This window comes from Stenella coeruleoalba (genome assembly GCF_951394435.1).
Source record: "Stenella coeruleoalba genome assembly, chromosome: 6".
In the NCBI taxonomy this organism is placed as follows: Eukaryota; Metazoa; Chordata; class Mammalia; order Artiodactyla; family Delphinidae; genus Stenella; species Stenella coeruleoalba.
Genome location: NC_137151.1, coordinates 6411204 through 6431322, shown reverse-complemented (window position 1 = coordinate 6431322; position 20119 = coordinate 6411204). Strand labels below are relative to the sequence as shown.

The 20119-nt window shown below is 46.4% G+C and overlaps 2 protein-coding genes across 6 annotated transcripts in view; one reads left to right on the top strand and one right to left on the bottom strand.

Annotated features, from left to right (window-relative positions):
- Positions 1-1037: 1037 nt before the first annotated feature.
- On the top strand, positions 1038-3888 carry SFT2D3 (SFT2 domain containing 3). Its single transcript, XM_079924106.1, has one exon. The coding sequence runs from the start codon at positions 1380-1382 to the stop codon at positions 2034-2036; it is 657 nt and encodes a 218-aa protein (XP_079780232.1). The 5' UTR covers positions 1038-1379; the 3' UTR covers positions 2037-3888.
- A 1760-nt stretch (positions 3889-5648) lies between these two features.
- The window catches only part of WDR33 (WD repeat domain 33), a 103502-nt gene continuing 89031 nt past the window's right edge, over positions 5649-20119 (bottom strand). The window contains exons 17-24 of one of the 5 annotated variants that reach the window (XM_079924101.1): positions 17559-17667; positions 16165-16269; positions 15898-16005; positions 13901-14339; positions 9396-9559; positions 9195-9287; positions 8127-8342; positions 5649-6214 (exon numbers count right to left, since the gene is read on the bottom strand). In XM_079924101.1, the coding sequence (XP_079780227.1) occupies positions 5985-6214; positions 8127-8342; positions 9195-9287; positions 9396-9559; positions 13901-14339; positions 15898-16005; positions 16165-16269; positions 17559-17667 (1464 nt within the window). In that variant the 3' untranslated portion in view covers positions 5649-5984. The remainder of the gene's footprint in view (positions 6215-8126; positions 8343-9194; positions 9288-9395; positions 9560-13900; positions 14340-15897; positions 16006-16164; positions 16270-17558; positions 17668-20119) is intronic. The other 4 variants (XM_079924102.1, XM_079924103.1, XM_079924104.1 and 1 more) reach the window with 4 other exon arrangements.

Here is a 20119-nt window from a genome sequence, read left to right as displayed (position 1 = left end):
GTTCACGTTCACAACAGGCATTTATAAAGTCTAGCAAAATAGGTTTTTCAACCAATGGCTTCTACATCTACAAAAGAAGTATCTACAGGGGACTTCCCTGGTGGTGCAGTGGTTAAGACTCCGCGCTCCCAATGCAGGGGTCCCAGGTTCAACCCCTGGTCGGGGAGCTAGATCCCACACACATGCTGCAATTAAAAGTTCGCATGCCACAACTAAGGGGCCAGCAAGGGAGCCTGCAAGCCACAACCAAGGAGCCCGACTGCTGCAGCTAAGACTCGGCACAACCAAATTAATAAATAATTTTTTTAAAAAAAAGTATCTACAAAGCCTTTCAGGCAGCTTTACTGTACACAAATTGATAACTGTGTCAATCTGGTCAACATCTGTTTGTGTGCTTTTGCAGCAGCCTTCCAGGCCCCAGGAAAAGGGAGATAGAAGAGAACCTGTCCTCAGCTGCTGGCACTGCCTTAAACCAATAAACTTTCACAACTAGAACAGATGAGAACTCAGAAAAAGTGCACCTAAGCGGAATAGGAGTGAACAGCAGGAGGTGCAGCTTGATCCAACGTCCGGGAATGGGAATTAGGTAGAAACCAGAGGGGGGTGAAGCCCTGGCAGAGACCCGGAAAGTTGTGACCTACGTGACCACTGGCTGAAGAACTTCAAGGAGGCTCTGAAAAAGAGCGGGGCTGTGGGAGCTACCTCAGAACACCCAGAAGTGCGAGGAGCATGGCAAGGCGGGCCAAGGATACATGATAAGGGGCCTGAAAGACTCAAGAATATTTCCAGGCCTCTGCTGAAACGGGGAAGAGAAAAGAAGCAAACTGGTGGGAGTGGGGGGGTTAACTCTTCTTCACCTCTGTAGCTTTCCCAAAGAAACCACCTAAGACCTGCAGTCTGAGCTTCTAAAAACATTGAATTCATTGACATAGATTAGCATGGTTTTAAGAAATATGTAGATCCCGTGAACCCCTTCCCCATTTTCCCCCAATAGCAACATCTTGAAAAGCTATAACACAGTATCACAAGATACTGACATCCATAAGGTCAAGACACGTTAAGTTTCCTTCAAGTTCTTTTATAACCACACCGACTCACGCCCCCCAACTAACTTTTAATGCTGCCATGATTTATCCAGGCCCTCATAGCGCCTACACCGGACACAGGACAAGGTCCGGGGCTGGGAGGGTAAACGCACAGGCACCAGCAGAGTCCCAAGCCCCGGGTCCAGCGGAGGCAGCTGAAGGAGCGGAGCCGCAGGCCCCGCCCCTTCCGCCAAGGCCGACCAACAGCCGACCGGAGCCGAGCCGCTTCCAACGGCGACCGAGCAAAACCGGAAGTGGGCGACAGCCCTCCCCTTCCCGGACACCCCGCCCAAGATGGCGGACCTCCACCGCCAACTGCAGGAGTATCTGGCGCAGGGGAAAGCGGGCGGGCCGGCAGCCGCCGAGCCGCTCCTCGACGCGGGAGAGGCAGAGGAGCCCACGGCCGGGGCCGGGCCGGCGGGGGCGTGGCTCGGCCGCGCGGGCCTGCGCTGGACGTGGGCGCGGAACTCCGCGGAGCCGACGACGGCGGCGGGACCGACGTGCATGCCGAGCGTGACGCGCGCTCAGCGGCTGGCGGCGAGCGGCGTGTGCCTGCTGCTGGCCGCGCTCTGCTTCGGCCTGGCCGCACTCTACGCCCCAGTGTTGCTGTTGCGCGCCCGCAAGTTCGCGCTGCTGTGGTCGCTGGGCTCGGTGCTGGCGCTAGCGGGCGGCACGCTCCTGCGAGGCGGTGCGGCGTGCGGACGCCTGCTGCGCGGCGAGGAGACGCCGTCGCGGCCCGCGCTGCTCTACGTGGCCGCGCTGGGCGCTACGCTGTACGCGGCGCTGGGTCTGCGCAGTACGTTGCTCACGGCGCTGGGCGCCTGCGCGCAGGTGGCTGCGCTGCTCGCCGTGCTGTTGGGTTTGCTGCCTCGCGGCGCGGGCACCGCGCTGCGCATGGCGCTTCGGCGCCTGGGACCGGGCGCCACCCTCACCAAGGCGCTCCCCGTGTGAGAGGCCTGGGGCCCGCGCCGTCGGAAAGGACGCAGAGTCCGCCCCCGGGACGCACCGTCGGGAGACCACACGGAGCCGGCCCAGGGGCCCAGCGCTCGCCATGCCGAGGACTGCGCCCGCCTTTCCCAGAGCGCGCGGGGCAAAGGCTGCTCCTTTACTGTGCCAGCGAAATCTGTAAACTGAGCAGCAGTTGTAAAACTGAGACATGAGCTGTTTCGGAAGCTCCTCAAGTTCAGCGTTTTGTGCTATACTCAGCAGCAAGTGCTATGAGAACTAAATTTTGTCCTTGAGTTGGTGACATACTGTGAAGCATTTATGATAAATTGCTTTTGCGTTAATCGTGGTCTTAGTTTACACTCAGTTGAAAAAGAAAAAGAACACTAGCTCTTCCGTTTTAATTAACTGCCCTTATTACTTTTCTCAGACTTTTGTTCCACGTTTTGTCACTTTAAAAAATCCAGTGGTAGACTGTAGTAGCTTAGCTACAGTAAACTTGTTCTCTTCGGCTCTTGGAAATTATTTTTCCGTATTCTTCAATGTGAGTGGATCCATAAGAGTTACTAAAATAAATACTGACTTTAGCCACCGGAATTTTTAAAAGTACTTTAGTTAAGATGGTTTATCTCAGTTTTTTCTTTTAGTGGAGTTGTAAACATGGTACCTTATAAAATTAAAGGAAAATTGATTCATGTATTAGATGAGGAAAGCGATGGACCAAGAAGCGTCCTGTAAGAAATACCCAGTAAGGTGCGCGTAAACGCTGTGAGAGGTCCGTGGGCAGAACTGGGCTAGGGGACTCCTGGGAGACACATGATTCTACGTGCGGTTTCCCTATTTGATGGAAACCATGGATTTCTACAAGGCCTAATTTTTTTCATTCCTAATTTTATGATCTGCTTTTTAACTATAATTTACACTTTACAGTCTGATCTTCATGCAATGTAAGATGCTTTTCACATCTAATTGCCAAATTTCCTTCGTTTTAGGTTTAGCACTTAATTTTGTTTAGGACCTTCTTACTTACCTTAATTTATTGCCAGAAAGTATGGGCTCAATATTCTGAGGAGTCCAGAAAACTACATGTTTTGTCACTAGCTGTATATTAACTAGGAAGTAAACTATTTAAAATGTTTAAATCCTACGCCAGTGGTTCTCCGTTCACATGAGAATTACTTGACGACTCAAACCTCACATCAACTCAGTCTGTCTCTGCGGGGCTGGGGGTGGGAGCCATGCATTAGCATTTTTTTTGAGCTCTCCAGATGATTCCTTTTCCAGCTAAGGTTGTGAACCACTTTTCTGTATGTTGGATTGCACGATTTGAAAATAATTGTCTCCTGGGGCTGGATTCCAGTGTTGCCGAAACTGGGTGTCAGGCAGCAGTCGAGCCTTGCCCCTTTGTCCAACCTCAAAATTTAGATTTTTATCAGTGTCCTAAGCCCTGCTCCAAGAAGTGGACACTAAAGTGACCAACATCCACACTGTAGACTTACCCCAACCCCCCATATTCTCTAAGAATGCTCCCTTGTTCCCCTCTCAGTAAATAGGGTTACCTACCTCAAGAGGAACAACCAAGGGGGTGTTTGTAAAAGCAAATCCACTGTTTCGGGGGAGTGATTTTTTTGACTGGAAAACTTGTACCATTGGCTGCTCTTTCTACCCCCTTGTTAAATCTGCATTCTAGTTCTAAATTTCTCTACAGTTTGCATGGCTGAAGATTTCACAGTGTTGACTTTTATGTTCATGCTACTGTATTTTTAAAAACTGTTTTCCCAACATTTTTTCAAGAATTCACTGTTTGGAAATCTAAGCTTTAATAAAATTCAAAGCACAACATCTGGTATGTGTTTTGACAGTGATACTTTAAAATGCATCACCTACTAAGTAATGCATTGCTAAGTAATTAATGAATATGTAATGCTGAGTTTTCAGTTTTCTCTAAATGAATTCATTCTCAAAATGTGATCTGGTTATCTGCTTACTGAGGTTCTGTGTTTTTCAAGTTAAAGCCTTGGAATGTTATGATAAAGTTCTTACCACACAAATCTCAGAAAAAAGGAGCCTAAATCTCTGTATGGATTTGCTCTCTGGATCCCTTTTGAGCTTCTTAGAATTTGATTACAACTTCAAAATTTTTAAGCTATACCAGTGGAGGGCAAATAAAGAATATCCTCAGGGCTTCCCTGGTGGCGCAGTGGTTGAGAGTCCGCCTGCCCATGCAGGGGACACGGGTTCGTGCCCCGGTCCGGGAGGATCCCACATGCCGCGGAGCGGCTGGGCCCGTGAGCCATGGCCGCTGAGCCTGCGCGTCCGGAGCCTGTGCTCTGCAACGGGAGAGGCCACAACAGTGAGAGGCCCGCGTACCACACACACAAAAAGAATATCCTCAAACCTAAAGCAATCCTGAGTCTCCTAAACATGTGTTTAGAGCAAAGTGCTGATCAATAGGATGTTTTAAATCGCAAAGTAAAGAGAATATCTCTTGTAGTCTCTAGGTTCTAACACCCTAAAAAAGCAGTGTGTGTGGTGTCAACATTTTATCTGCAGAGATAACGTAGCACTTACCATTTTTTACATTAATGGAGAATCAGTTACGAGTTTTTTTATATACTCTCCAACTATGTCAGTATCCCTTTCCTAAGCAAGTACTGACACTTTCCAGCACCACTAAATTTGTCAAGGAAACTTTTCTCCTATGCCAAACTGAAGCTGGCAAAGTAATGAGACGTTAGGGTGGCCACAGGACAGTCCTTTGAATAATAAAAGGTTTCTTTTTATAAAAACAAAGTAAGGGGTCAGTATAGAAAGTATGCTGGGGTTATCTCAAACTGAACTTTTGGCTTTCAATTCAAACTGGGCCAAATGTTCCATTTATTTAAAACTAAAGGAACTTGTTGTGGATGAGAACTTCCTGGCTTACTTTAAGTTGGAACAATCCTCTGCCTTAAGCACTGGTGTTTCCACATAGCTAGTGTGGAAGAGGAAGAAATTATTTAAGTTTTGCACAACTGTTTTAAGAGATATTTTGATCCATTCCTTTTCAACTTAGAACCATTTGTGAAATGATTTACAGTATTCAGAAGGTATGTGTAGTTGATTTCTCGTTTATGTCAAGTTCCTCTCTTCAGAAAAAGGCAATGCAAGTCTACGGTGTGATTACTAGGAGATGCAGCCAAGGAAGACCCCTACTTGGACATCCAGATTTTTTTTTTCCTCTGGTGTATAATTTTCCATCTGCCAGAGTAGATCTAACTAATTATAAGGCTTTGAATCTACTTCAAACTTTTTTATAGTTTTGAAGTATTTTTCATGCTACTACAAAAATAAGTGTGACAGAAGGGCTAGATAAGAACTTGTTTAAAAACAAAAAGTTCACAGGTGACTTTAGATGACTTAGAGATTCCCATCAAGTATGCTCACAAATATAAGCAATAATTGTACCCCCCTCAGCAGACCAGATGCAATGGAAGCTAAGGGTTTCCTTAAGGCAAGCACTTGACGACTAGTTGTTTTCTGTTAATTCTTGCGTAAATCACATTCTGTATTCATACAAAAACAACTTTTTCTCTGACAAACTGTACATATAGAAACAAATTTCCAATTGGACATGAACTTAAATTTGTGGAGGTTCCATGTCTTGTGACACTTTAAAAAAAAAAAGAAAAAAAAATTCCAGCTCTTATCTTCACAAGCCCACATGGGATTTAGGGCAGTGTGGGTGGACAGGACAAAACAAGGCCAGCTACTCTGGGTAGCCAGCTACTCTGGGTAGCCAGCTACTCTGGCAGCAGTCTCTTCACCTTGAAGACATCAGGGGCTCCTGGGATTCAGCTGCCCCAGAAAGAGTTCAGGGCTACACGGTGCAGGTTTCCTTTTGTTTCTCTTGGAAAGTCCACAGAAGTTCTTAAATACTGTCCAGAGAGGCCGAGGGGTACTGAGCCCCAACTTCTACCGACCCCTTCCACCCCCCCTTGAAGCTCCTCGCCTTGGCGGGCCAGAGTTCATGTTACTCCCTCTACCCCAGTTACTGCCACTCCGGCCCCCTCTAGAAGGGGTACCACTGCCTGGAGGGCCCCCAAAAGGTTCATCTCTGTGGTATCCATCATGGTGATCTCCATCCAAGGAGCTGGAACGTCCGGACTTTGGCACTCTCTGAGAAGGTCCGGGGCCCCCTCGGCCTGAAACAAAATAATGGTTTTACATGTGACTTTTTTTTTCCATCAGAGACTGTTAACAACTCCTGGTACAAACTTTTACTCTATGATGACAGACAGTGGAACACTTCTTTTTAAAAAAAAAAACACCAGAGTTCTGAGGACATGAGCACAGCCCTCAGAGCACTGAAAGCTGTGCCTCTGCTTTTCTGGACCACCATCTCACTCCTGCCCTGTCTTGTGGCTGCGCACCCCTCGGCCTCACCTACACACGTGTTCCCCGCGGCTATGACGGAACTGACAGGGAGCCAAGAGATAAACACGGAGCACCTCCTGGAGGTCACCGATCACATGGACCATGCCTACAGTCCATGAGATGTGTATCTTCACCCTCCTACGCCACCAGGGGTATTCCAGGGGAAGGTTTGAAAAGCACTGACTTAACATTGGAAGCAACTAAGAAATACAAACTGTTGATGACGTTAATTATTACAATTGCTCTAACCAGGATAAGTGTTTACTATGATTATCCTACAACTATATAGCACTTTTGATTTCCTTTTAAATAATGAGATAAAACATTTCTTGAAAAACAAAAGCACAAAAAGAAAAACACTGGCTTTTAGTGATTCTCCCAGGGATACTGTTATTTGTATCAGACTCAGACACACAAACCTCTAGGTATCTTAATGATTTTTAAGATTCTGACCTTTAAGATTTTTTGTCTTGAGATGATCGGATTTGGACACATCTCCCATAATGCATTATCAGAAGACTACTGCCAACTTCGTCTTAAATTTTTGAATGGAATTTGAATCCAGCTAAGACAAGGAGGTGAGGAAAGCTAGCCAAAATAGCCAAAGGCATTTTGGCTTCTTTTCTTACAAAGCTCAGCCTAGGTACCCTGGCTGAGTACCACCTGAAGGTACCTTGGCAGAGAATTTGTCAGCTAGGACATCATTTCCACACTAGCCACGTGGCCTCAGCCCTGGACCTACAAAGGTGTCCCCAGTGCCCACCCCAACCGGCAACAAAATGAGCGCTTGGGTGGGGGGATCTACTGGTGACACGAGGTAATTTCTGAGGGCTTTGCACTGAGAAGAACGGAACTACCGAGAACAAAAGGCAGAACTTTGTAATGAAGGGACTACAGCCACGAGGCAGGTGAACTGAGGAGTGGAGCACAGGTTGAGGCACACAGGCAGTCTTTCCAGCAGCCTCCAAAGTACACCACATGTGCAACGGCCCAGGCCAACCTGAGACCACAGCTGTAGTTAGCATTTGGTGGCTACTGCTCTGGGCTAAAAGTCAGCGCTGCCTCTAAAATAAAGGTCCAAAGTTTCAAGTAGTAGAAATAATCCACTGCTCCCCTGAAAAGAAAACCCCTTCCAGACCATATTCCCCAAAGTCTTTGTGACTCTGGGCATAAGCCAAATTCCTCCTGGGTTCAGACTCCAAAAAAAAAAAAACAACCACAGAACCTGAGAGAGGACAATTCTTTCTGCCACTGGGGACACCCTTCAAGGTATCAGAGCAGCCACTACCAGAGAGCACAGCTGCCAATTAGAGCAAGAGTCTCACAGATCAGCAGAGAAAGTACTGGGGCAATCTGAAAGAGAGCTGGAGTGGAAAGTGTGAACAAACCAGAGATTCCTGGAAGCAAGAGGAGGAGAACTGCGTAGAGGCTGAGCTTGCAGTCACCCAATGAGCGCTCCAACTGGCTGTACCGCAGCTAGGAACATGTGCCTTTGCACAGTCTAAGCCCTGGAGGGTAGAGTGGAGAAAGGACCCCCAGTACCCCAGTCGGGGACAGACAGAACAGGCATACACTGGGATGGGGCTGGCCCGGAGATGAGGCTCCCCGTGACACCTGCAGCCTTCTCGGCAGGGCTGTGGCATCCGTAGCTCCTGAGCTGAAATCACCGGCCTCACTTACCTTTGCCTCCTCGATCCTCAGAAGGACCCCCTGGGGCTTCCATTTCTCTATGCTCAGAGGTTCCTGGCCCATCATGCCAGGGGCGCTTTCGGGGTGGTAGGGATGCCATGTCCATGCCTTGGAGAGAAGAGGACCGTTCTCTGCTAGCTGGGGAATGACCGTCGTGAGGGGGATGGTCAGGGCGGGGAGCATCACGGAAATGTTCATGACCTGGCCCTAATATAGAGAACACAGATCCAGAAGGCTAGGAATCTAACCATCTCATTATATCAAAGTACAGCGTGGCTAAAAGCAGACAGGAATTGCACTGTTAAGAATAAGTGGCAACTCTAACTACTGAGCCTGCGCGTCTGGAGCCTGTGCTCCGCAACGAGAGAGGCCGCGATAGTGAGAGGCCCGCGCACCGGGATGAAGAGTGGCCCCCGCTCGCCGCAACTAGAGAAAGCCCTGGCGCAGAAACGAAGACCCAACACAGCCAGAAATAAATTAATTAATTAATTAAAAAAAAAAGAATAAGTGGCAACTCAAAAACCAATACTCACTCATGCAAGAAACATTTCCTGAACACCTAGTCACATCATGAGTACACAAAAAGGGTCAAGATTAGAAATAAACATGCCTCCTGAAATAAGAGGAGGCAGGGAAGGGCCAGAAAAGTGGTTCTCAGACTTTTTAGTTTCAGAGTGTCTTTACACTCTTAAAAATTACTGAGGATCCCAAAGAGAATTCATTTATGAGAGTTCTAACAACATTTGCCATATCAGAAATGAAGACTGAGAAAACTTTAGTTCATTTAACTGTACTTTCCCAAAACGAAACAATTTAGTGAAAAGAGTGGTATTTAGACAAATCTCTTTAATATCTGGCTCAGTAGGAAAAAGCTGGGCTCTCCCATCTGCTCCTGCATTCAGTCTACACTGTGGGTTGAAGATGTGGGTTGAAGACAATGCGGCCTGCCACGGAGAGGTGAGTCGCTAAAGAGAGAACCCAGTGGACCCCTGGGAGAGTCCTCAGACCACACTCTGTGAACTGTGGGACCCTAAGCCACACGCAGCTCTACTGCCTTACCTGGCTCTCTATTTCCATCCCAGGAGTCTGGTTTCCGACCTCCTTCAAAGCGAGGGAACTCATCAGGAGTGGGAAGTAAACCCTTCCTTCCTCCTACACAATAGAACACAGCAACGCAGCACTCACAGACTATTTCAGGGGTGTCCACAACAACCTACCTCTCCACCCCTGTCCTTCCCACACCCGGGGTTCTCAGCTCACCTCGTGGGGTACCCCGACCTCGACCTCTGAGATCTCTTCCTCGGGCTGTTTCATCAGAAGCATCAAAATTCTCCTCTGGTCCAAAGTCTTCGGGACCAGGAAAACCATCCCTTCCTCTGGGGGGAGCACGGCCCTCATGTCTCGGGGGGGCTCCTCGTCTGAAGCTGTTAGGGAAAAACAACAGAATATCCACCTAATGGAATACCTTGTAGTCCTCAGTTCATGTTTCAAAGAAGCATAATGATGTGAGAAAATATGATACAATGTTAAATGGGAGAAAAACAAAATAAAAGTATGTATTTTTTAAAGTACCCATTTTACAATCCCAATATGGCACATAAAAACAGGCAGGAGGGAAAAGCACCAGAATGTAGGGTTATTTTAATTTTGTTTTAGGCTTTGAGGAATAATAGCAGTGAGCATTTTTTAGGTGCTTAGTTCATGCCAAGTGCTTTACATGTACTATTTCATTTCATTTTATCCTCACAACCACCTTATGAAACGGACACTATTACTTCCCTGGCAGTCCAGTGGTTAAGACTCCGTGCTTCCATGGCAGGGGGCACGGGTTCGATCCCTGATCAGGGAACTAAGATCCTGCATGCCATGCAGCACAGCAAAAAATAGAAAGGAAAAAAAAAAAGAAAAGAAACTGACACTACTATTCTACCCATGTGTACATTGGGGCTCAGACAGGTTAAGTCATTTACTTAAGGACTCACAGTAAGTGTTGGGATTTGAACTCAGCCAGTCTTGACACCCAGCCCAGGCTCTTTACCATTGCCTCTCAAATACTTTCCATATTACCATTTATGTTTTTATAATGAATATTACTTATATAATCAGAAAAAAGGGGGGCACAGATTCATGCCTGCTAACTGTACCCAACTTGTTTTGGGGCATCTGCTCTGCCATCTGCCCCGGCCCACCTCTACTCAGGGGCAGGCCTGGTGGCCATGAACTTCACCAGTGGCCCCAGCCCACAGCTGACTGGTGTACTGGTAGGGCCTCTGGCTTATGGGTAGCCCACCCGCTGGCAAGCTGGCAACCTGGTGCCTGGGCTGGTGGACAATTTCACCACCTCTCAGAAATTCTGGAACTGGGAAACTAAGTCATCCAGGAGTGTTACTGAAGCAGGACCATTAATGAGGGGGTGCCAGAGCTGTAGCAGAAGCCTGTGGGGAAGCAGGAACAGGGGCCTGCCAGCAGGAAAGGTGTGTGAACACCCAAGAGAGGCCATGGAAACTGGAGAAAGGATCAGAAGGGGGAAAGGGGCTGGGCCATCTGCATGAACTGCCTGCTCGTGGCTTCCTCTCATGCCAGGCCTTCTGCTTTTTCCTGAGTTTCCACTCAGTTATATTTTACTCCAACATTTTATTTCGAAAAATTTCAAACTTACAGTAAAGATGGAAGTATAGAGCAACAAATGCCCATACATCCTTCACTGCGATTAATCAGTTCTTAAGATTCTGCCACATGAGCCTTTGTCTTTTCTCCATCCATCTATTTATAAATTCATTTTCTAAACCATTTCAAAACCAGTTGTGACATGATGCTTCACCCCTAAATCCTTCAGTAAATTTCTTTAAGAACAAGGACTTTCTCCTACATAATAACACTACTATCACTCTAAATAACATGTAATATTATTTAATATACAGTCCAACTTGAATTTCTCCAATTGTCCTCAAAACGTCTTTTACAGTTGTCTTTATAGATTTCAGTCATCATCACACACTATTATTTAGTGGTCACGTCTCTTCGGTCTACCTTAATCTAGAACAGTCCCCCCACCCCACCCCTCCTGCATTTTATCTTTCATGACCTCGACTTTACTTTTTTTTTTTTAATTTTTACTGAGATAGGCCCCAACATTTTTGAAGGATCCATCCTTCAAAACGGCTCGTTTTACAGAATGTTCCACAATTTGAATTCATGTGATTGCTTCCTCATGATTAGATTCAGGTAAAACACTTCTGGCAAAACGTCTTACACCTTCACAGTGATGCCAGTCTGTCTCATTGTTTACGATGCAAAAGTGGTATGGCAACAAAACATTGTTGCAAAGGTACATTTTCTCCTTTGCAATTAAGTAATCTGTAGGGTGATACTTTGGCAGCATGGGTGATTCTCCACAATCTTTTTACTCAGTGGCTTTTAGCATCCCCACTGATGATCCTTGCCTGAATCAACTATGACACTGGGTGTTAAAAGAAGTGATTTTCTAATTCTATCACTCCTCCTCCATTTATAACTTGGTGTTTTACTGTAAAAAGAGCTTTCCTTTATTCACTCCACCGTTCCAGCTACTAGCTACCTTTTTAATACCCTTCTTGTCCTGAGGTAACTTAATGAGCCATGCTCCTGCAAGCAAAGGGGGTATGACCCAGACGCTGGCTGAAATAACCACCTAAGGTGAGGGTGGAACTGACACGGGGAGGTAAGTGGAGCAGGGAGAGTATCAGCAGAGGGCGCTGTTCCCCCGAGAGGGATTCAGGGGAGACTCCCCACACGTGGCAGGACTCTTTTCTTGTCCAGGCAGCCATTATACAACTGCCCTAGCTACAAAAGGACAGGGGGAGTCTAATGTGCCCTAATTAGAAAACAGTTCCTGTTATGGACTAAATGTTTGCGTCCCCTCCACCAAATTCATATGCTGAAGCCCCATCCCCCAAGGTGACTTTGGAAATGGGCCTTTGAGAGCTATTTAGGTTAGATGAGGTTCTCAGCACGGGGCCCCATGATGGGCTTAGATAAGAAGAGATACCAACAAGAGCTTGCTCACTCTCTTTCCATCATGCAAGGACAAAGGAAGATGGTGGCTGTCTGCAGGCCAGGAAAAGAAGTCTCACCAGAAACCCACCCTGCTAGACCTTGATCTGGGACTTCTAGCCTCCAGTACTGTGAGAAAATTGATTTCTGTTGTTTAAGCCCCCCAGTCCGTGGTATTTGTTATGGCAGCCCAAGCTGAGTAGCACACCTCCTAATGAACTGAACCCTGTCAAATACATCTCCCCCTTTAACAGACTCATTTATTCAACAGTTACTGAGAACCTACAGGGCGTCACCACTACTGCTCTAGTTTCTGAGGACCTGCCTTCAGGAAGCTACCGTGCTTCTGGGAGATACAAGTAATACAGAAATAAGTATACCACTTAATGTCAAGCAGTGCTAAGTGCTATGCAGAACTATAAAGCAGGGTAAAATAAAGGAACAGGAGGAGAGATCTAAGTGGAGTGAGCCACAAGCATCTGGGAGACTGTGCTCCAGGCAGAGGAAAAAGCAGGCACAACGTGAACAGGACACGTTTGGCACACCTGAAGAGGAGCACAAGCTGGACACAGCACAAGAGTCTAGGTGTGGGTCTGTCACTGACAGATGAAATATGACAAACCGAAGCACAGTAAAATCTGAGACTTTGCACAGGATGCAGAGAGTCAAGAACTCAATGAAAGTTATGTTGATGCCAAAGCCATTGGAAATGAGGTTCCTGCAGACTTGTGAACACTTGGGATGTCATTAAGAGAGCTCTTAAATCTTTTTATTAAAAACTCCCCTCTGAGAGCTGCTTCCTTTAACCCCTCTAGTTCACCCTCCCTGGCCATTTTATCAGCCACTCTTTTCTAACACCCACCGTGAGAACGGAGATCGCCAACCCTTACTTCAATTACCTGCAAGCGACAGTCATGAGAAGTATGATGGGAAAAGAAGACACAAGAGAGAGGACTGAGGCAGGAAAGGCAGGAGTGCTGGACAGCACAGCTTGGGCACTGCAGTCGGATGGCCCAGGCCTGAAGCTGCTCTTACACTTACCACCTATGGGACCTTCCAAAGTCAAGAAACTGCACTGACTCTCCATGTCATCCCTTATCTGTAAATGCTGACGGTAGCACCTATCTCACAACTCACTCTAGCAGTTAAGCGAAGTAACATCTGGCACAAGGTAAATACTCAATTATTATATCACTGATTACTCTGAGTCTCACTTGAGATTTCACTAATTCTTGTTTTTTTCTCCCTACTACTTCTATTCCTTTCGTTACCCCAAGCAAGTTGAGTGTTCAAGCCTGACCTCAACCTAATTTAACAGCAAGATTATTTTTCAGTTTGATTGGATTTTGTTAAGATCTTTAGGCAATTACACAGAAACTATCTACTCAGTAATTCCTTTATTCTCAATCTAGATATCTGTCTCCTATTTCATCATTCTAACCAAGAGAACCTGGAGATTTCTATCCAAATCCAAGAAACTTTACAGTACACTGACCCACCTATCTGTTTAAAAGGACCAAGTAATAAGCAAAAAGAAAAAGATTTCTAAATTGTAGAGACAAAAAAGAACCACATAAATGTTAAAGGCATATACATATTTTTAAGTCTAAACACAAAACCTAGAGGGGGGAGGGTACTCTCTCCCCAAGTGAGAGAGGAAAGAGACTTTTGTGGAGAGAACAGGTGGAAAGCTCCAGGGAAGAAGAAACGGACCCATGAAGTATCCATCCCACCTTTCTTCTCTGCGCCCTCGAAACCGTGGGTCCTCAGGATCCCGGGGGAAGCGCTCGTCTCCAGGTCTGCGGCCTTCCCACGCCCCTGGAGGGCCCCGGGCCGCGCCCCGGCCATCCCCCTCACTGAACTCCCTGTGATCAGGAGGAAACGGAGGCCCAGGGCCCCCACGCCTCCACTTCTCTTCTTGCGGTAAAGGTCCTCCTCGCCCCTCAAATTCACGTAACCGGTGGCCAAAGCGCTTGTCGGGGTGGAAGTCATCTGGTCTGCTGAAGTCATCGGGGAAGTCGGGGTGAGGGCCGCGCCTATCAGGGGGACCCCTGCAGTCCTGGCCGCCCCGGAAAGGACCCCTCTCGGGACCGTGCTCGGGACCGCTGCTCTGCTCGTGCCGTCTCTCTGACATTGGGCCCATGTGATGGTTCGGAGGGCCACGTGAGTCACCTAAAGGAAACAAAACTGATTTTTACCTTGTCTTCCAGGAATCCTGCCGACGTAGGTCTGATTTTCAGCATCTTAAAATTTCAGAATGCATGCTTTTATTAAGAATGTTTTCCCTTTTTGGTTCCCGGCATACTTAGGAGACAAACGTCCCTAAGGCATCATATGATGAAAAGAACAAGGGTTTTGGGGGTACAGATTTCATCACTCATTAGCTAAGCAACTCAGCCTAGGGCAAATTATCAATCTCAAATGAGATTAGCAACTCAGCTGATATGAAGATTCATTTAGAAAACACAAGAGAGCCTCACCGGCATAAGAACGGGCTTCCCTTCCTGCCCCCATTCCTTCAGTGTTTTTGTTGGGCCCACTCCCCATACCCAGGGAGAAGGCAACAGGGAAAATTCATGCTGAAAGCCGGGGAGCCAAGTACAAGGAATTCACCTCTGCGTTTGTAAAAGCCCGCAAGCTCACCACAGGGCCACAGGCCTACACTGCCATGATGTCTCTCCTTTAACTCCTAGTTCATTTAACTTGATTTGTTAGCTCATACTTTGATTCTTAACAAAATCCTCTGTAAGGTACATGGAAGCATGGGCCTCTCTAATAACTGCTTTGTGACCAAACAGCCTTGCTGTACTTCAGTTTCAGGGTTTATATAAACACTTTTTCTGTCCCTTTCCATGAATGATATCCCTCGTCTATAATATCATCACCATTCTTCGCAGATAAGAGCTTGGAAACCCACTAAAGATTTTTTTAAAAATATTTTAATATATGTAATATATTCAGAGTACTGAATAAAATTGGAAAGGGGCCAATTACACTGAGTTTAGTCTGAAGGGATTTGTTTTCCTGGCTACTGAATGATTATTGCAGCCATTGTAAATGTACACCTATTTTCTGTCAACATACACTTTAAATCAAATATATTTTTTAATGTAGATGGCAAAGGGACACTCTTGCTTCTAAAACAACTAACTTTTAAAAGTGAAATTCCTCCACTTGCCCAGCTCATGCCTTTTACTGCTTTTCCCTGGCAATCAAGACGAACTTCCTTTCCTTACGGCACAGTCGGCCATAATCCTTACCCTTCTAACAGCCTTCCTCTCTCATTTTTACGCATTTCTCTTGGCCATTTCAATTCCTCCTCACCATTCAACATGTTTAAAATACTTGGAAATCTTAGTATAAAAATACACCATGAGAAGGACTCTCTCTTCTTTCAAGCTTTCTCTGTCCCCTCTACCTTCCCTTCTTTCCTTCCATTAAACCAGTCCTCTCCATGCTGAGGAAAGCGCCTTCGAAGTTGCCTTTTTGTTCAAATACCCCAGGCGTCTTTCCTCCTGGTAAACAGCCCCTCACTTCCCAGTGTGACCCTGCAGCTAATGGCTCCTTCTCTGCCTTCATGTTGCTTGGACTTCGTGTGACCTCAGACACAGCAGACCTTTGACCTGAGGAAGCTGAACACATTCCATTCGAACTTACCTATGAATAATAATCCTCCCATTACCTCTATCTGCTTAAAAGTACCCTGGCTCCTCCAAAGAAAGAAACCCACCACTACAAATCAGAAGGGATGTGGCCCCCGGTGACGGGCGGTGGCGCTGGTTAATCCAGTGGGGGCCGGCAGGGCCACTTTCTCGGCTCTCCCTTCTCCCTTTGGTCCCTGGGAGGAGAAAGGAGGAAGAGAGAGACGGGGGTGTGGTGGGGGTGGGGGTGGTGAAGAGAAAAGGGGAAGAGCAAGGAGGAGAGGGAAGTAGGTGGAGACAGACACAAGGTGGGGGAGAGGGAGAGAGGCAGGCTCTCGGTTTGCTGATGGCTGTACCTTGTGGGAAACAGACTTCTTTTCTTAGGGTCCCCAAATCCAGAATTGGTTCTTGATGCTTTCTTTCTCTTTTTCCCTGTTGGCCACGGCTTCCATAGGATGAAACTAAAATAAACATTTTCCTAATTCCTTTACCTCTCCCTTTCCTACCTCTAGTGACTCATGTAAATTCAGGACTAAGCTTTAAATTCCCAAAGTCCTAGGGCTGAAAATGCTGACAAGGACTTTTCTTAATCTAATCAAATGGGGGCAAGAAACCTAACATGTACCACAAGGTGCTGTGGGCTTAGCCAATTAAAAATTAAAAGGGGTCTAGTTCTTTGTAGTGACGTCTCCACAATGCTCACGATTCTCTGGCTTGTTCCCCCGTGAAAAGGCGCACTGAACGTACAACTCCATCCACCCGCACTCCCTCCCGGTCCCACCCTCTAACTCTCCACCCAGGAGCTGCCCACTCACCACAGTCCCGCTCCAGCTCTTCCTGCGCGTGTGAGAGCTGAACACCTCGCAAAGCAGGGACTGCGGCTCCTGCGTGTGCCCCCTTCCAACCCTTAGGGGTGACTCAACTTCCACAGAGCCTCACATCTCAACACTGACAATTCTCATCTCTGTGCTTTTCATATCATCGACAGCCTGAGGCACAACACACTGGTACATGGCTTTCTTCTTTTCAAAGGGTACAGAACAATGTAACCAGCTAAAGAATTCAGTATATGACACAATTTGAGGGGAGGAGGGGGTGATATTAAAAACACCGTCAGGGCTTCCCTGGTGGCGCAGTGGTTGAGAGTCCGCCTGCCGATGTGGGGTACACGGGTTCATGCCCCGGTCCAGGAGGATCCCACATGCCTCGGAGCGGCTGGGCCCATGAGCCATGGCCGCTGAGCCTGCGCGTCCGGAGCCTGTGCTCCGCAACGGGAGAGGCTGCAGCAGTGAGAGGCCCGCGTAGCGCAAGAAAAAAAAATAAAATAAAAAAAAAACACCGTCAAAATCTCTGAATTCTTTATCCCATCAAAAATTTAAACTGAGCCAGTTCAGCTCTCTGGGATGCTAAAAACATACGCTTGCATTCAGTTAGCACAGGAACCACTCCCATTCCCAGGAGATGAGCAAGGCCGGCCTGTGGCCCAGGCCCTGCTCTTGGTGGTTGTCCAAGGGGTTTCACCGCCCACTTCTGGTAGTAAGCAGCTGTTTCCTCTGGGCAGAATTTGGGCTAACTAAAGCAAATCTACGAAAACAACATAAGACAAAGCTATTGCCTGAATTGACTACGCTCTTATTTTTCCTAGAGGTTCAAATGACCATTCTATCAATTACTTACCAGTAAAACTATTGTTAAGATTTACCCGAAGGAGATAGAATATAATCTCTTATTCAGCCAAGCAGATATTTACCTTTGTTAGGGCCAGGTCCTTGTCCAGGGTTAAGAGGGGGGATGCGACCTTGTGCTCCCTGCTGCCCTAGGCCTGGTATCAAGGGTGGGGGGCCTGCGTTCTGTCCTTCCTGAAAAGATGTTTTTAAAGCGGGGGTGTGAAATCAAAGGCTTGTGCTTCATGAACAGCAATTGTATCATAATGTGACACGATAAAAACACTAGGTTACCCCAAAGCTTCCAGGAGTAAATATATACCTAGTGACATCATAGCAAAATTGTCATTAAATTGGGGGAAAGGAGATACTTCTCTGACCATAATAAAAGGAAACACTTGTATTTTAAACCTCCTGATAAGTTTTATTTAAAGCTAAATCTTTACTTGTAATGCCAAGCAAGAACCTCAGTGGAAAGTCAGAAATCATAACATAAAACAACAACACTCTGCACACAGGCGGAACTTCTAGCAAAAGTAAAGGCTTGGAAACCCGCCAGGACAGGTAAACTCTGCTCTCGCATCCATGACCCCTTTCCAGCTATAGAAAATATCCATCCTCTCAAGAGGTTATGGCCAGGTTTAAAAGGCGGGGAGCAGGAGAGTAAGAAAGGGGTTCCTGATGAGCAAGGTGTTCACTCACTGCTTTCTCCTTTCACTCCCTAACCTCTACTGTCTAACTCCCCCGTGCTCAGCACCCACTACGCATTCCCAGCTACGTTACCCGGGACATGGGTTCGGGACATGGGTTCATGGGTTCTTGCAGCTTCTGTCTGATGCAAACCTACTGCTCTGATCCTCTTAACCTCCTTGCTCTGCAACCCCAGCTTGTCCCCAGTCCTAATATTCTGTATTTTTATCCAGCCATGTCTAAATTCAGATTCCCCACACTGCCCAGTGACCTTGGATCTGGTCTCTTGACAAACAAATAATCAAATATATATCTAGTCATTCCTTCATATAAAAAATGCATTTAGTGACTGGACCTACCATGAGAATAGCAGAGTTTCAAAACCATCAATAGCAAAAGTGCTTTCACATTCCAAAGTAGCTACAAGAAAGAGCAGCGTTGATAGGACTCATTTATAGCACTGCAGTTAAATTGCCATCAGTAACTCAATACCAGTAATTTCCATATTCCTTTGTTTCTTGTCCCTTTTATTCAAGGGCAGCTCTTATCAACATCTTTCATGCTATCACTGTAACACCTGAAGGCAATTCCATTAAATTTAACCAACTGGTTAAAACAACTGGTTTAAATAACTGACCTGGGGGACTTCCCTGGTGGCTCAGTGGTTAAGAATCCGCCTGCCAATGCAGGGGACACGGGTTCGAGCCGTGGTCTGCAAGGATCCCACATGCCGCGGAGCAGCTAAGCCCTCACCACAACTGCTAAGCCTGTGCTCTAGAGCCCGCGAGCCACAACTACCGAGCCCACGTGCCACAACTACTGAAGCCCACGCTCCTGGAGCCCGTGCTCCGCAACAAGAGAAGCCACCTCAATGAGAAGCCCGCACACCGCAACAAGGAGTAGTCCCCGCTCGCTGCAGCTAGAGAAAGCCTGCACACAGCAACAAAGACCCAACACAGCCAAAAATAATAAATAAATAAATAAACAAATAAATAAATAAATAGCTAGCTGACCTGGTCAAAGTGAAGAAAGTCAGATATCAGTGTAAGAAATATAAGCAAAAAAAAAGAAAAAGAAATACAAGCAAAGCTTTTTATCAGACTTCTGAGATGTGAAATGCCCTATAATATATTAATCCTCCATTCTCATGCCACCAATATTTCTATAGGTCAATTAAATTTTTAGAGCCACTTTGCTTTTCATGTGTAAAATCTTTTACTATATGATACAATAAAAACGTATTAAATTGTCCCCAACAGACCTGTCCTCTGGAATATGACATGTTTCTATAATTTCAGTCACAAGGTGATAGCTACAGTTCATTATGTTTTTATCCTCCAAAATGAAAACTGTTCATTCACTAACATAAGGTTAGGTAGGTAAATATTATAAACACACACAAATATACTCTGCATTAATAAAACATATATTACTTTTAAGTCTTAGGACAGTTCTGGAAGGTAAACCTAGATTTATTAAACATCCTAAACTGTGAAAGTGCCCAATAAGTTCTGGAAATAAACTCAAATGCCATCAGATTCTTCATTGGTATGACATTTTTAAGTTCTGGAAGATGTGCTGAAGAGGAACATATAATCTAGTTATTTTAACTCAGTTGAATCCAATGGTCACCTTCCCATTACAGACTCTCTGAGGTGTTGTGTGTTCTACACACAGCATCCACAGCAGGCCCTCTTCCACAGGAACTGAGTGCCTTGCAACACCAGCTCGCTCAGTCACTCACTTCCTTTTGGTCCACGACTGACTTCAAGGACACAAACCCAGTTGTGCATACCCAAATAACGCTTTCAGACTATGAAATTCAGAAAAATGCAGACACCACAGAGCCAAACAGTGTTCAATCCACTCACGCCCATGCAGTCTTCTGCAATTCAGCCCAAGCAAACTGAACTCTCATCACACCACCTCTCAAGCACAGCTCAGAGAATGGGTAGAA